The 16,209-nt window shown below is 44.1% G+C and overlaps 1 protein-coding gene across 4 annotated transcripts in view; it reads right to left on the reverse strand.

Annotated features, from left to right (window-relative positions):
- LOC141110180 (alcohol dehydrogenase 1-like) overlaps window positions 1-16,209 on the reverse strand; it is a 56,872-nt gene that overhangs the window by 19,130 nt on the left and 21,533 nt on the right. For all 4 annotated transcript variants that reach the window (XR_012236258.1, XM_073601395.1, XM_073601409.1 and 1 more), the window contains 3 exons: window positions 11,880-11,967; window positions 6,720-6,939; window positions 1,558-1,818 (listed from right to left, as the gene is read on the reverse strand). Coding sequence is in view for 3 of the 4 variants with exons in the window: in XM_073601395.1 (XP_073457496.1) it covers window positions 1,558-1,818; window positions 6,720-6,939; window positions 11,880-11,967 (569 nt within the window). In the remaining variant the exon portion in view is untranslated. The remainder of the gene's footprint in view (window positions 1-1,557; window positions 1,819-6,719; window positions 6,940-11,879; window positions 11,968-16,209) is intronic.

Below are 16,209 nucleotides of genomic sequence, written 5' to 3' on the forward strand. Positions count from 1 at the left end.
GATCGCAATTCGTAAATTCGTACATTCGTAAATTCATACATTCCCTCATTCATACATTTGTGAATTCGTACATTCGTAAATTCATATATATTCGTAAATTCGTACATTTGTAAATTAGTAAATTCGGAAATTTGTAAATTTGAAATTTGAAAATCCTAAAACCCGAAAATTCAAAAATCTGAAATAGTAACTAACTATTAAATTATAGGTATTGTAATTTCCTAAATACAAATTTATCCGAAGTTACGAATTATCCGAAATAACAAATGCTGCATCTAAACAAATGGAACGGAACAAATTAATAATAAAAAGTTTTTATTATTATTATTGTTATTTATTATTATTAATTCATTACGTTCCATTTGTTTGGATACGGCATTCGTTATTGGTAACTTCGGATAAATTTGTATGTGTTAGGTTCACTGACAGCCAAATTTAAAAGGAAATTACAATACCTATAATTTAATAGTTACTAGTAATAGTTACGTTATTATTAAATAATTATTATTTTAGATTTCTGAATTTCCGAATTTACAAATTTACGAATTCACTAATTTACTAAAGTACGAATGTACGAATTTACGAATGTACATTCATAGATTACGAATGTACGAATTTACGAATGTACATTCATAAATTACGAATGTACGAATTTACGAATGGATGAATTTACTAATTTTTCAAATTTATGAATATTCGGAAAAATTCGTTAAACGGGTTTTCGTTCATTCGGATATTTCCGAATTAACGAATTTGTCGAAATTCGTTAAAAAACGAATTCGGAACTAAATGAATTGCACATGCCTACAACTAAGTTGGGTCTGGAAAAGCAGCTGAACCACCTCTGGCCTCTATATGGTCTCTGTGGAATCCCCAGTTAAATCCCCAGGAAAACATCATTGGATTTACCTGGGGATTCCACAGAGACCATTACACATAGAGCCCAGAGGTGGTTCAGCTGTTTTTCCAGACCAAACTTAGTTGAGCGTTCACACACCCTGAGGTGAGCACAATCACACACAGGGGGGGCACGTGTTTCAAGTCACCTTATCATTGTTTGGAGCACCCTCACACAGTCACAATATTGGATATCAGTGAACTTCATTATCAACTTCTTTCACTGTGGACTTGCTTAATATAAGCATTTTTATCACTTTGTACTGGGATTTTGTTTGGAGCACTGTTATTATTGTTCTGTGATGCACATATCATTTGATGTTGTATATCTATGTCTATAAATCAATTATTTATTTTACATATAGCTCTTTATATTCAATTTATAGCAATTATGGTATGGTAATATTGAGGATTTAATCACATAGCGCTGTATCTATATATTTAAATTTAGCACTAATTACGGGAGTGTGATCAATGCCAGCTGCTGTATATATTGTTTTTTCATATAGTTTACCACAACAAATGTGGTTGGTTGCGTTTATGGTTTGGATATATCTCTGGTAGCTCGCAAGACACTTTGTTTATATTACTTCAGACATTAAAGTTTTCTTACTGAATAACTAATCAAGCAGAACAATGGCAACCTTTAAACTGACATACCATAGTATCTGTACTGCCAATGCATTCAAAGGAATAATGCACTCCATGTTCTGTCATTTCCATGATCACCTCCTGGATTGGCTTGCTAAAATCATTGGGATTGATGCAGTCAGTGGCTCCAAACAGCTTTGCCTTTTCAAACTTGCTGCTGTTTATATCTATAGCAATAATTCTTGATGCTGCAGAAACTTTACATCCAATAATGGTGGACAGCCCAATGGCACCCAATCCAAATACAGCACAAGTAGTACCAGGCTCCACCTGTACAAATACAAAGCACCGTTAAATGATTGTAACATTAAACTTAGATATTATTAGCTAAATTCTATCACTGGGGCTCATCATACAAATTACATTTGCAAAAAATTAAACCAGGTTGTCATTCACTTGTAATCATCATTCAGTGAAGGAGTTAAAACATATCCAAACCCAAAAACAAAAATGACACATTTCAGGTCATCAGTCCTCATTTAAGGTAGCTGCATTAGTTTTCTTTTATAATGTTTTTAGTTTCACTTGGTAATCCTGCAAATCACACACCTTCTTACCCAGGGTGACTTATGCTTACTCAATCTTTGAATCCATGAAGAAAACCACATTTTCTACTAAACTACCCTCCTGATTTGAACTTCTAAAGCCGGGTACACACAAGCAGAATGTCCGACAGAAAAAGTACGACGGAAGCTTTTCATCGTCTATTCCGATCGTGTGTGCCTCATCAGACTTTTTTTTTTTTAAATTCTGACAGACCTAGAAATGGAACATGTTCTAAATATTTCCGACGGAACCAATTCCTATCGGGAAAACCGCTCGTCTGTATGCTGTTCCGACGGAACAAAAACGACACATGCTCTGAAGCAAGTACGAGACAGAAGCTATTGGCTCCTGGCTTTTGAACTTCCTTTTTCTAGTCCCGTCGTACGTGTTGTACGTCACCGCATTCTGGACGGTCGGACTTTGGTTTGACCGTGTGTATGCAAGACAGCTTGAATGGAATTCCGTCCGAGAAACCTTCAGAGTTAATTCCGATGGCAAAACTGGTCGTGTGTACGCGGCATAACCCTTTCTCCACTCCTCACATCCATTACATAGGGAGGGGTTCTTTTGTACTTGGCAGAAGATAGCTGGAAGAACTTTCTAATATTATTTGAGATACTGTATAAGTTCAGTGCACATGAAGGTATGGGACATTGGAACGCTGACAAAATAAACAGGTATTGTTTGTACTTACGAAAAGTGCGCTTAGTTGAAAAAAAAATGCATTTACTGTGTCTAAAAACTGGTAATCCACATAATATTAAATTTGTGTTTTTAGGTTTAGATATACTTTAACAGAAGAACACAGAGCAAAAGCAGCAAAGTATTTTATTGTGTTGCATCCACTGGGGTCAGACACATGGGGAGGTTATGATGGTCTTCATATATAGAAACTGCCGGTCTAAGCAGGCTCTCAGAACTCTCACCTTAATAATAGTAAATTCGGGCATCACTGAATATCTTTGCTTGATGTTATGCGTTGTAGCGTGCTGATGTAGTGATGGCCGAATTAAGGAAAGGAGTTGGTGTTGGAAAGGAGTTGGCGTTGGAGCAGTTGCTGCAGACAGGAAGGAGGTGTGCTACCGTTTAAGAACCCAGGCAACATCCTTGAGACGGTACTCCATGTGGGAGAGGTTCCAGCCTGGGTGGGAAAACCCCCTTTTCCCACAGGCAATTGCTAGACATAGAAGGTAATTCGGCCATCACTACATCAGCACGCTACAACGCATAACATCAAGCAAAGATATTCATTGATGCCCGAATTTACTATTATTAAGGTGAGAGTTCTGAGAGTCATGTGTCTGACCCCAGTGGATGCAACACAATATTTATGAACTTTATTACCTTTATTTTTCCTACAGTTATTTATTCACTTGGACCTTTTAGGTGTGATTCACGTTGTTATATACACTTATGCACAAGTATTTATTTATGGAAGTTTTTATGTGATAGATTTGATGCGCGGAATCTTTTATATTTTATTTCACGTTTCTAGAGTGTAATGTGTACACTTTTTGATTTTGCTGCAGTCTACTTTTGATATCATCACAGTTAGTTCACCCTTATTAATTATCTTTAGCATTGTCACTAATACTATTTTTATTATTTAATATTGTTTGTGATTGTCACCACACTCCTTACATCTCACAGTAGCGCGAAGGACACTAACATATATAAAAGTATTTTATTGCTCACAGAAATTTTCCAATATACTGGAAAATCTCTACAGTTATTTCAAGTCTATTCCCACCATTGAAGAGGGAACAATTCTTTCATTGTCATGTTAAAGTGAGATTAAAATGTCCTTGTCTCCAATATAAAAATGTAAATAAAGTCTTTATCTGAAAAGAGTGCGAATACCTTTCTGTTTTTTGGGTTGGTAAATACTGCTTCATTGATAAGGAGAGACCAACACTACCAGGAGTGCCGATCTCATGTGTTGCCCACTGTGCTCAATGCTTTATCCTGCCAAACTTCATGTTCATGTGTCCAAAGTCACATGTTAGGGTTAAGGGCTAAGGTTAGGGTTAAATGTTAAGAACATACTTTAAGGAAGCCTAACACAGTTGTTTTAGGTAAAGGAACATCCAGTCCACATAGAAAGGCTAAAGGCCTGTCATCGCTACCCCTGAAAGCCAGGGGTATTAAACTCAGAGGTTAAGGGAGGCTAACCAGACAACTAAGCTCACTAAGCAAGGTAAACCAAAAAAATTATGGTATAGTACAACTTAAAAGCCCTGAGGGGGTGAGGAGTCTCCTGAAACTATTAGATAACTCAAGGGTTTGATTCCACATAGTCAATGTGAATAAGGGAAGAGGGTGCCAGAAGACACCACCACAAGGATAGGCAGAAAGTATGTTCAGATCTTAGCCCCAAACCCACGGGATGTACATCGAACTGGGGGAGAAAAATACTTATCAAAAGAATACTCATATTAGAGGACCAACAGATGGAATAACATTTGAAATTTTAAATTCAGTATATATATATATATATATATATATATATATATATATATATATATATATATATATATATATATATATATATATATATATATATATACACACACATATACACACACCAACTCATAAAAATCCTACAGCGGTTGTTAGGTGTACAGGATCTGGTGGAGTTGGGTGTGTGGGCTGCTCCCAAACAATCTCGTTGATCTCTTTGGTACGGTCCCTCCCTATACCTAGAATTCTATTAGTGACTTATGTTGTAGCTTACTATTTAAAGGCCAGATGTCTGGCAGACAAGTTAGCTTTTGAAGAATAACATTAAGTGTCTTCCAGGTCTTCCCACTGAAAATCATGGTTCTGGTGTATCCAGGAATTTAAGTTTTTGTTATGTTCAAGTCTGCAATGACTACACAGCTATTGTGAGTATAATTGCATTATTTTTTATCAATGAATGGTAGGTATGGTAATGCACAAGGCTGCTACACCCTTCTTGTTTAATATTTCGAGCAGGGGTCCCCAACCACTGGGCTGTGGCCTCTCTGCAGCTGGGCCACAGATGAGGCAGGCAACATGAGAGAGCTGGTGGGCAGCATGGAAGAGCCGACAAACTGCATGAGAGAGCAGGTGAATGGGCAGCATGAGAGAGCCAGCCGACGGGTAGACGAGAGAGAGCAGAGAGATGATATCCTATTTCACCACCCACACTGCATCACTGCTGTTCTGCCCTCACTGTGCAGCTGTGGGCAGCAGAAAGATTACATCATCTTTCACTGCCCGCCCACCCTCTGGGACCCAGTCAATGCACATGTGCTGCATCTGGTGGCAGGTGACGTGGCAAGTGACAAACCGCATCTGGTGGCAGGTGATGTAGCATGTGACAATCTGCATCTGGGTGGCAGGCTGCGTGGCAAGTGACTAGTTGCATCTGGTGGCAGATGATGGTGGTGAGTGACACGCTGCATCTGGGTGGCAGGTGATGGTGGCGAGTTACAAGCTGGCGACGGTGGCAAGTGACACACTGCATCTGGTGGCAGGCGACATGGCAAGTAACAAGCTGCATCTGGTGGCAAGTGACGTGACAAGTTAAAAGCTGCATCTGGTGGCAAGTAACAATCTGCATCTGGTGGCAGGTGACATGGCAAGTGATAAGCTGCATCTGGTGGCAAGTGACAAGCTGCATCTGGCAGGTGACGTGACAAGTGACCAGCTGCATTCGAAGGCAAGTGATATGGCAAGTGACAAGCTGCATATGGTGGCAGATGACGTGGCAAGTGACACACTCAGGGCTTCCACTGATTCTGCATTATGGTGAGTTGAACAATTTCATTTTATATTACAATGTAATAATAGAAATCATCCTGACACCATATCAACCACGGCTCTGTTATGATTGAAGCGACACCAGCCATTGCCCCGACAAATTGCGAAAACCTGCATTGCGGAGTTATCAAGTTCTTCAGTTAGTTCGTTTTACCTCATATTAATAGTGCTGATGTCGTATTTCTTCTCTTCATTCTATAATAGAACTTATGTCAAAAGTACATATATGCATTGCATTCCTTTAAGCACATTCCTCCCTTAATAACATTATGCCTTTTGATGCCACTATTCAACAACAAATATAACATGGTATAGGCTGTTCCATGACAAAGAAGAGAGGTAAAGCATCACAAGAGATTCATATATTTACTTTTTTTCTGCAATGGGGTTGCAGATTCACTTTGCACTACAAGTGCACTTGGAAGTGCAGTCGCTGTAGATCTGAGAGAAATATCTGAAATGAGGGGAAGCGCTGCTGATTTTATCATCCAATCATGTAGAAGCAAAAATGCTGTTTTTTATTTTCCTCGCATGTCCCCCTCAGTTCTACAGGGACTGCACTTTCAAGTGCACAGTGGATTTGCCGTTAGTAAATAACCCCCAATGATTTACTAACACATGTGTATGGCGTTGATTTACTAAAGGCAGATAGACTGTGCACTTTGCAAGTGCAGTTGTACTCATTTTTCCTAGAGCTTAATGAATGTGGGGAAGCGTCACTTTGTAAAGAATACCCAATCAGGTACTTCTACTTACACAGTAGAACCTATTTAAAAGGTAGATACAAAATGCAGAAATTATTAACAATGTTATGAAAGTTAAAGACATGAACTGCTTAACTTGGCAGTGTTGACAGCAGCTCCATATCCAGTGGGAAAACCACATCCAAAAAGACAAGCCTTTTCCATTGGAGTTTTGTCATCAATTTTTGCAACGGCATCAACAGGCACTACAGTGTATTCAGAAAAAGTGCTTGTCCACAAAAAATGATACACAACTTTCCCTTTGCATGAAAACCTGGTTGTCTTGTCGGGCATTACATTCTGAGATTCGTTGATGCTGAATTGGAATGACAGAAGAAGGAAGAATAATAAAGCAAATACATTTAAACACTGAAAAAAAAAATTACAGTTACATATTAATCATCAAGTCGTTTTACTACACTGAGCAAAATTGTAAACGCAACACTTTTGTGTTTGCCCCTATTTATCATGAGCTGAACTCAAAGATCTACGACTTTTTCTATGTACACAAAAGGCCTATTTCTCTCAAATATTGTTCACAAATCTGTCTAAATCTGTGTTAAGCAAGCCATACATGGTCGAATTTTGAACAAATTTTCTTTTCAAAATCAGAAAGTTTTTTTTTTTTTGTGATCCGATGATGCCACTATTAATTTTCGAAATTCGGCCGACCAAGCCTTCAATTTCACCTCATGTTGCTACAGAAAAGAATTTTCGTGGCTGGGAATCTTCTTTTCTCTCCGTAAATTTTCTTTTCTTATTACATTTCTCGCACGATTCTCCCATCATTGATTAGAAAATCTTTAGTTTTTCTAAAAATTTCCAACATGTCCGATTCCTCAAATTTGAGTGCCGCACGAAAATTGGCCGTTGTTGCAGCCCACTAATGGTGCAAAATTCGTACGAAAATTCTTAGATACAATTTTCGAAAGAAAATTCTTTCGAAATTCGAACCATGTATGGCCGGCATTAGTGAGCACTTCTCCTTTGCTGAGATAATCCATCCACCTCACAGGTGTGGCATATCAAGATGCTGATTAGACAGCATGATTATTACACAGGTGTGCCTTAGGCTGGCCACAATAAAAGGCCACTCTTAGGCCCCTTTCACAATGGGTCGCTTTGCAGGCGCTACAGCACTAAAAATAACCCAATATTTGTTGCGCAATCATTGTTTATATACGTGTGCATACACTAGGTGCGCGTTTGTGTTTGTATGTGTGTGCACTGGGCTACATGGGTGTTTTTTTAATTCTTTTATGCTATTTTTCAGACTTTTTTTCACTTAACCTTATTTCTGTCACAAAGAGGCTAACAAGTCCCCTGGGCAGGTGACATTGGGCAGGTGACAACTATTTTTTTATTGAGACATTAGGGGTCTATTATTTCCCTAATGTCTCCCCTGCCCTCTGCTTTAGCATAGACTGTGCTTGATCAGCTATACACCCAGCTTTGCAGCTGGAATTTGACAATTTTAAGGCTGGAAGTCTATAGCAGCAGTCCCCAACCTTTTTGACGCCAGGGACTGCTTTTGCTGTAGCCAATTCTTCCAGGGACCGGGGGGGGGAGGGGTTCACGGAGTCTCGCAACCCTCCTGCACTGCACTGTAAAGGGGCAGTGTGATATAAAGAGGACTGCCCTGTAATGATTACAGTGTCCCTTTACAGTGCAGTCCCCTTTATATCACAGTGGCCTTGCAATCATGGGCCCCCCATCACAGTGCCCTTTGCAGTTATTGCTCCCCCATCACGGTCCTCCTTGCAATTTTGGCCCCTCATCACGGTCCTCCTTGCAATCTTGGCCCCTCATCACAGTCCTCCCTGCAGTCATGGCCTCCCCATCACGTTCCTCCCTGCAGTCATGGCCCCCCATCACAGTCCTCCCTGCAGTCATGGCCCCCATCACAGTCCTCCCTGCAGTCATGGCCCCCATCACAGTCCTCCCTGCAGTCATGGCCCCCCATCACAGTCCTCCCTGCAGTCATTGCCCCCCATCACAGTCCTCCCTGCAGTCATTGCCCCCCATCACAGTCCTCCCTGCAGTCATGGCCCCCCATCACAGTCCTCCCTGCAATCATGGCCTCCCCATCACAGTCCTCTCTGCAATCATGGCCTCCCCATCACAGTCCTCTCTGCAGTCATGGTCTCCCCATCACAGTCCTCCCTGCAGTCATGGCCCCCATCACAGTCCTCCCCTATTTCCTTTTTAAAAGCACAGTGCCCCTTCCAATCTCTGCCTCCTGTGCAGTGTCCTACCTTGGGAGTCTGCAGCCTGTGTCTATTCTTCCAGGTCTCTGTCAATGTCATCCTATTAGCAAGGCAGGGGGTGGAAGCAGCTGCAGATCAGGACAGAGAGCAGAGGGATATTCACACTGCATGTAGCCAGTGACATCATCTGTGTATGCGCTCTATAGGTCCGCGGGAGGGAGGTTGGCACGACCACTCATGTAGCTGGAGGCCACGAACCCGGAAGGAAGACCAGGTGAAAATGGAAGCCCTGTCAGTGCGATGATTACAGTATCCCTTTATAGTGCAGTCCCCTTTAGATCACAGTGGCCTTGCAATCATGGGCCCCCCATCACAGTGCCCCTTGCAGTTATTGCTCCCCCATCACAGTCCTCCTTGCAATTTTGGCCCCTCATCACGGTCCTCCTTGCAATCTTGGCCCCTCATCACAGTCCTCCCTGCAGTCATGGCCCCCATCACAGTCCTCCCTGCAGTCATGGCCTCCCCATCACAGTCCTCCCTGCAGTCATGGCCCCCCATCACGTTCCTCCCTGCAGTCATGGCCCCCCATCACAGTCCTCCCTGCAGTCATGGCCCCCATCACAGTCCTCCCCTATTTCCTTTTTAAAAGCACAGTGCCCCTTCCAATCTCTGCCTCCTGTGCAGTGTCCTACCTTGGGAGTCTGCAGCCTGTGTCTATTCTTCCAGGTCTCTGTCAATGTCATCCTATTAGCAAGGCAGGGGGTGGAAGCAGCTGCAGATCAGGACAGAGAGCAGAGGGATATTCACACTGCATGTAGCCAGTGACATCATCTGTGTATGCGCTCTATAGGTCCGCGGGAGGGAGGTTGGCACGACCACTCATGTAGCTGGAGGCCACGAACCCGGAAGGAAGATCAGGTGAAAATGGAAGCCCTGTCAGTGCGATGATTACAGTATCCCTTTATAGTGCAGTCCCCTTTAGATCACAGTGGCCTTGCAATCATGGGCCCCCCATCACAGTGCCCCTTGCAGTTATTGCTCCCCCATCACAGTCCTCCTTGCAATTTTGGCCCCTCATCACGGTCCTCCTTGCAATCTTGGCCCCTCATCACAGTCCTCCCTGCAGTCATGGCCCCCATCACAGTCCTCCCTGCAGTCATGGCCTCCCCATCACAGTCCTCCCTGCAGTCATGGCCCCCCATCACGTTCCTCCCTGCAGTCATGGCCCCCCATCACGGTCCTCCCTGCAGTCATGGCCCCCCATCACGGTTCTCCCTGCAGTCATGGCCCCCCATCACGGTCCTCCCTGCAGTCATGGCCCCCCATCACAGTCCTCCCTGCAGTCATGGCCCCCCATCACAGTCCTCCCTGCAGTCATGGTCCCCCATCACGGTCCTCCCTGCAGTCATGGCCCCCCATCACAGTCCTCCCTGCAGTCATGGCCCCCATCACGTTCCTCCCTGCAGTCATGGCCCCCCATCACAGTCCTCCCTGCAGTCATGGCCCCCAGTCCTCCATGCAGTCATGGCCCCCATCACAGTCCTCCCTGCAGTCATGGCCCCCATCACAGTCCTCCCTGCAGTCATGGCCCCATCACAGTCCTCCTTGCAGTCATGGCCCCCATCACAGTCCTCCCTGCAGTCATGGCTCCCCATCACAGTCCTCCCTGCAGTCATTGCCCCCATCACAGTCCTCCCTGCAGTCAAAGCCCCCCATCACAGTCCTCCCTGAAGTCATGGCCTCCCCATCACAGTCCTCCCTGCAGTCATGGCCCCCCATCACAGTCCTCCCCCCTTTCCTTTTTAAAAGCACAGTGCCCCTTCCAATCTCTGCCTCCTGTGTAGTGTCCTACCTTGGGAGCCTGCAGCCTGTGTCTATTCTTCCAGGTCTCTGTCAAAGTCCTCCTATTAGCAAGGCAGAGGGTGGGAGGAGCTGCAGATCAGGACAGAGAGCAGAGAGATATTCACACTGCAAGTAGCCAGTGACGTCATCGGTGAATGTGCTCTATAGGTCCCCCACACTGCCGTAAACAAGGGCTCCCACGAGCATGCACAGGAGGGAGGTTGGCACGACCACTCATGTAGCTGAAGGCCACAAACCCGGAAGGAAGACCAGGTGAAAATGGAAGCCCTGTCAGTGCGATGCATACTAGCACATCATGTCATTGTCTTGCAGGGGCTTTTTTTTGAGCTGCGGTTTACTACCGTTTTAAGTGATCACATAATCTCTGTTCTCAACTGTATAAGGAGCTTAGAAAGCTGGGGGTGGAGAGACAGCAGGACACTGATCTTCACAGTGAATGGTTGTGCAGGGGGACATGTCAGCTCAAGTCTGATCTTTGGAGGACAGGCAGACTGTTCTCCCAACACAGCCAGAATAGTGACCACACTGAGATGGATGTGCTCTCATTCCTACCATGGTCAGTTTGAATCAGCAAGCACACAGTACAAGAGGCACATATTGGGGATATGAAATGTTAGGGTAACATATGAATTTAAGATGTTTGAGGAGCCAATTTATCAATCCACTATGTAAAATGTAGGAATTTGCTTCTGAAAAGTACCAGTAAGTTCTATTTTTCTGTAAATCCCCTTTACTTTTTTTCTTGGTGGTGGGCACACCATCTACAACACAGTCAAGGACCAAAAAAAAAAAAAAATCGAGGAAATTTTATGCCTCGATCCCGTCCACCATGTCATGCACACTGTTGGCACAAATTGCAAACTATATATACAAATTTTTTATTTATTTATTTATTTATATTATGTCATAGTAGTGTGAGAATTTTTCCTGGATCACTGTTCTTAGGGAGTGGATATGCACAAGTCATGGATATGACTGGTGGAGGCGTGAAGCTTCCATAAATAAGGTTGCTTTTTTGCCTATACTGCACTGGGGGTATATCATGCAAACAGTTTAGATCCAAAGTTTTTCTTTATTCACCTTTTAATAATAAATACATATTACTAATTATGCTTATGAAAAAATGACTGACTGTTATTAGAACTTGTTTCAGTAGAGTAACAGAACAAGAAAAAGCAAAACGTACTGTGTTTTGAGGCAGCAGTTGGTGTGTGGATTTAAACAAGAACAGCATTGACCACACTGAGGAATACACAATGGAATCACTTTATCTCCTAAAGAAAAAACACACATATGCGTTTAATAACAATGAGTCTTGTTTTTTTTTAATTTATTATTTTCTTGTTTGGTTCAACAGAAGCCCTTGTCTGGGTCATCCCAGCTATAAGTTTATTGTTTGCTGATCAGACTTCAACCATACTTAGGTGTTTATTAATGATGGGCTTGGACGTGTTTGGGTCGTAGTCGCCAGGAAGCCGCCACTGCACACCGCCAATCTTAGGCAACGTGTGCAAGTGCAGCTGCGGGCCAGGAAATGCCTCACTCCCTATGATTGGTGGTGTGCAGTGACGGCTTCCTGGCGGATACGATACAAATATGCCCAAGCCCATCCTCAGGTGTTTATTTTAGCCCATATAGAGAACCCTGTTTGCTATGCCAGCTAATAGCAATAATACTCCTTAGGCCACATGCACACTGGTCATTTAGCCTGTGTACAGCCATTCCTGGTGTTTTAGTGCCCCAGGAGGCACAGGTGCAGTGCCCAGCCCTACTGCCTGTCCATGGCAGGCTGAAAGCTGCTGTGGCTGAACGCCATACTTTCATTCCAGACATTCGTCCCTTAACAGATAGGGACATAAATGTGAGTACAGCACCCAGCCCCGTCCAGCTGCAGCAGCTTTCAGCCTGCAATAGACTTTGAGTGGCTACAGGCAGTGGGGCTGGGCACTGCACCTGTGCCTCCTGGGTGCACTAAAATGCCGGGATTGGTCACACACAGGCTAAAACTCCTAGTATGCATTAGGCCCCATTAGTAACTTTACAAGTCTACATGGCACTGACAAACAATGCAATGGGCATTACACCCCAAGGGCAGAGAAAGAAAGAATAGAAAATGACTGCTCTAGCTGTAATAACATGTTTTCCATCTTCACTAGGATTACATTACACTAGTATCCTGCATTTAGTTTATTTAAACAAAGGAGAAATTGTATGGGAAGTATATACAAACTTTATGTGTCGCGAATCAAGTTTTCCTGCAGCTTTTGGCACTCTCTCGGCTGAGACTGTGCAACGTAAATTCCGGAGTCTTTCCCAGGTTCTGCATACAGCCTCATGTAGAACTAGATAGATATATGCCGGTGCTATCGTAAAAACAAGTATAGTGTAAGGCCTCATGCTCACGAGGCAGATGCGCTTCCACGGTGTCCGCCTCGGTCCGCCGGCTCAGCGGGAGTTCTCTCCGTTGATCTCCGCTGAGCCGGCGGATGACAGGTCCCTCTCTGCTCACTGAGTGGGGAGGGGCTTGTCGAGTGCCACTGGTTTCTATGAAGAGATCGGACAAAAACGGACAGAAATGTCCTTCAAATCTAGGTTCACACCTATGCGGTTGATGCGGTTTTCAGGCGCATTTGCGGTGCGTCTTTTTTTTTAAACCTGTGTCTTTTGGTGCATTTTTGCAGGCAGTTTTCATGCGTTGTGTCCTTTTTTTTCTGTTTAAACACACTGTATATAGCTGGTTGCTAAGTTGCTGCGTCCTTAACTGATGAGTCATCAGCTATCAGTGGGGTTCCCCGCTAACAGCTAAATGCAAAAAAAAAAAATGCCGTGGGGTCCACCCCCCCAATTCATACCAGGCCCTTTGGGTCTGGTATGGATTTGGAGGGGAACCCCAAGCCAAAATTTTTAAAAAAAATGGTGTGGCCCCCCCAAATTCATGCCAGACCCTTATGAGACCAGATGAGAGAGTGCCCCCCCCTCCCAAACCATACCAGGCCCCATGCCCTTAACATAGGGGGGTACTTTGGGGTGGGGGGGTTCTCTGCCCCCCCCCCAAGCACAGGGCTTCTTCCCTATGGTTGTGGGGGTCTGTACCAGTCGGTGACGTCACAAGGGGCTGGGGACACCAAGCAATAAGCAGATTTAACAGGCAGGGGGTGATCAAAAAGAGACGTGTCAGACATAGCCGGGTCAGGAACAAGGCTAATAGACATGGATTATAATCAGGAACACAGGAACCAAAGCTGAAGACAATCCAGCATTGAAGTCAGGCAGACTCTCTGTTTAAATAGATGCTGTCAGTGGGGAAGCCCGCTGACAGCTGATGATTCATCAGTTGTTAAGGAGGCGGCAGCCGGCTTCCCAGCTTGCTGCTTAACAGCCAGCTATTCTTCACATAGAATTTGAATTGGTCAATCATTTTTTTACAGATTCAAATTCCGATCGTTCAGAAAATTTGGAATTCATTTCAAAATTAAGAAATTAAATTTAACTAAAACAAAATACATTTTTCCATTCTGCATATGTCTAATTAGGGCAGGAGAGGTGCCGTTTGAGCAGATAATGAAGCGACAAAATGCTTGTAATCTGCCAAAAAGAAGCTCATGTACTTTTTTGAGCGACAGGTTTTGCTTCAGGTGGCAGAATGCTCATATGTGAAAAGGGGTCATTGAAATTAATGGGATTTAGCTTATTGGGCGTTCTTGAGAGATTTTCAAGCTTAAAATTGCTCAGGTGTAATCAGAGCATAATGTGGTTCACTCCATCTGAAATTTATTTGTATTGTGAGGAATGAGAGAGCCCTTAAAAAAGGGCCTTAACAACATACACCTGTAAGGTATGAAACATTCAGTACATATCAGCCAGCTGAAAGGGAGGGGACTTTAACATGGCACAGATCCACAACAGCAGAGTTCAGGTATGAGCAATAGCTTGTATCTGATGAAAACATGTTGTTACAAAACTCTTTGATATGTGCCATATCTCTGTTACAAAAGAGATACATGTTGCAAAAGAGAATTTTGTTAGCACCTAATCACTTACAAACCAGCATGGCTAGGTTATCCAGTAGCAACAATACAATAAAAACTTAAAGTGTTTGTTACCCCATTTCATATTCCAGTTATATTCCTGCTGTACCATGTACTTGTATGAAAAAGTCTCCTGTTCTCTTTGTATGAAATCTCTAGTGTTCCTGCAAGTCCCTCTACTTTCCTAAAAAAAACTGATACAACTTGCAGGAATCTAGCACTTCTCCTCTATGTCACAATCCAGTCAGCGCCCAGCTCTCCTGCACCCTCCAGTGCATACAGACCAATCAGCACTCAGCTCTCCTGTGCATATAGACCAGTCAGCATTTAGCTCTCCTGCACCCTCCTGCACATACAGACCAGTCAGCGTTTAGCTCTCCTGTGCATACAGACCAGTCAGTGCTGCGCTGTCCTGTGCATACAGACCAGTCAGTGCTCAACTCTTCTGTGCCCTCCTGTGCATACAGACCAGTCAGTATTTAGCTCTCCTGCGCCCTCCTGTGCATACAGACTAGTCAGTGCTCCGCTCTCCTGTGCATACAGACCAGTCAGTGCTCAGCTCTCCTGCGCATACAGACCAGTCAGCATTCAGCTCACCTGCACCCTCCTGTGCATACAGACCAGTCAGTGCTCCGCTCTCCTGTGCTCTCCAGTGCATACAGACCAGTCAGTGCTCAGCTCTCCTGTGCATACAGACCAGTCAGTGCTCAGCTCTCCTGTGCATACAGACCAGTCAGTGCTCAGCTCTCCTGCGCTCTCCAGTGCATACAGACCAGTCAGTGCTCAGCTCTCCTGTGCATACAGATCAGTCAGTGCTCAGCTCTCCTGTGCATACAGACCAGTCAGTGCTCAGCTCTCCTGTGCATACAGACCAGTCAGTGCTCAGCTCTCCTGTGCATACAGACCAGTCAGTGCTCAGCTCTCCTGTGCTCTCCAGTGCATACAGACCAGTCAGTGCTCAGCTCTCCTGTGCATACAGACCAGTCAGTGCTCAGCTCTCCTGTGCATACAGACCAGTCAGTGCTCCACTCTCCAGTGCATACAGACCAGTCAGTGCTCAGCTCTCCTGTGCTCTCCAGTGCATACAGACCAGTCAGTGCTCAGCTCTCCTGTGCATACAGACCAGTCAGTGCTCAGCTCTCCTGTGCATACAGACCAGTCAGTGCTCAGTTCTCCTGTGCATACAGACCAGTCAGTGCTCAGCTCTCCTGTGCATACAGACCAGTCAGTGCTCCCTTCTGCCCTCTCGCACCTTTCACCTCACTTTGCCTCCTGACAGCTGGTAATAGTGTCCTGGTACGCAGCATGATGAGGTCACAGAGAACACCGCATTACAAGTCCTGGAAATGACCTCCTCAGAAAAGTTCCATGTACTGTAAGTGTTTTTAATCCTTTCATTTTAAAGAGCACTATGTTGTTTTGATGTTTCTTTGAGGAAATAATGTAACTGGAGTGAAGCTGAGTGTGAAAACCTAGGAGAAAGGATTA

Source organism: Aquarana catesbeiana, linkage group LG01 (assembly GCF_042186555.1).
Source record: "Aquarana catesbeiana isolate 2022-GZ linkage group LG01, ASM4218655v1, whole genome shotgun sequence".
Lineage (NCBI taxonomy): Eukaryota > Metazoa > Chordata > Amphibia > Anura > Ranidae > Aquarana > Aquarana catesbeiana.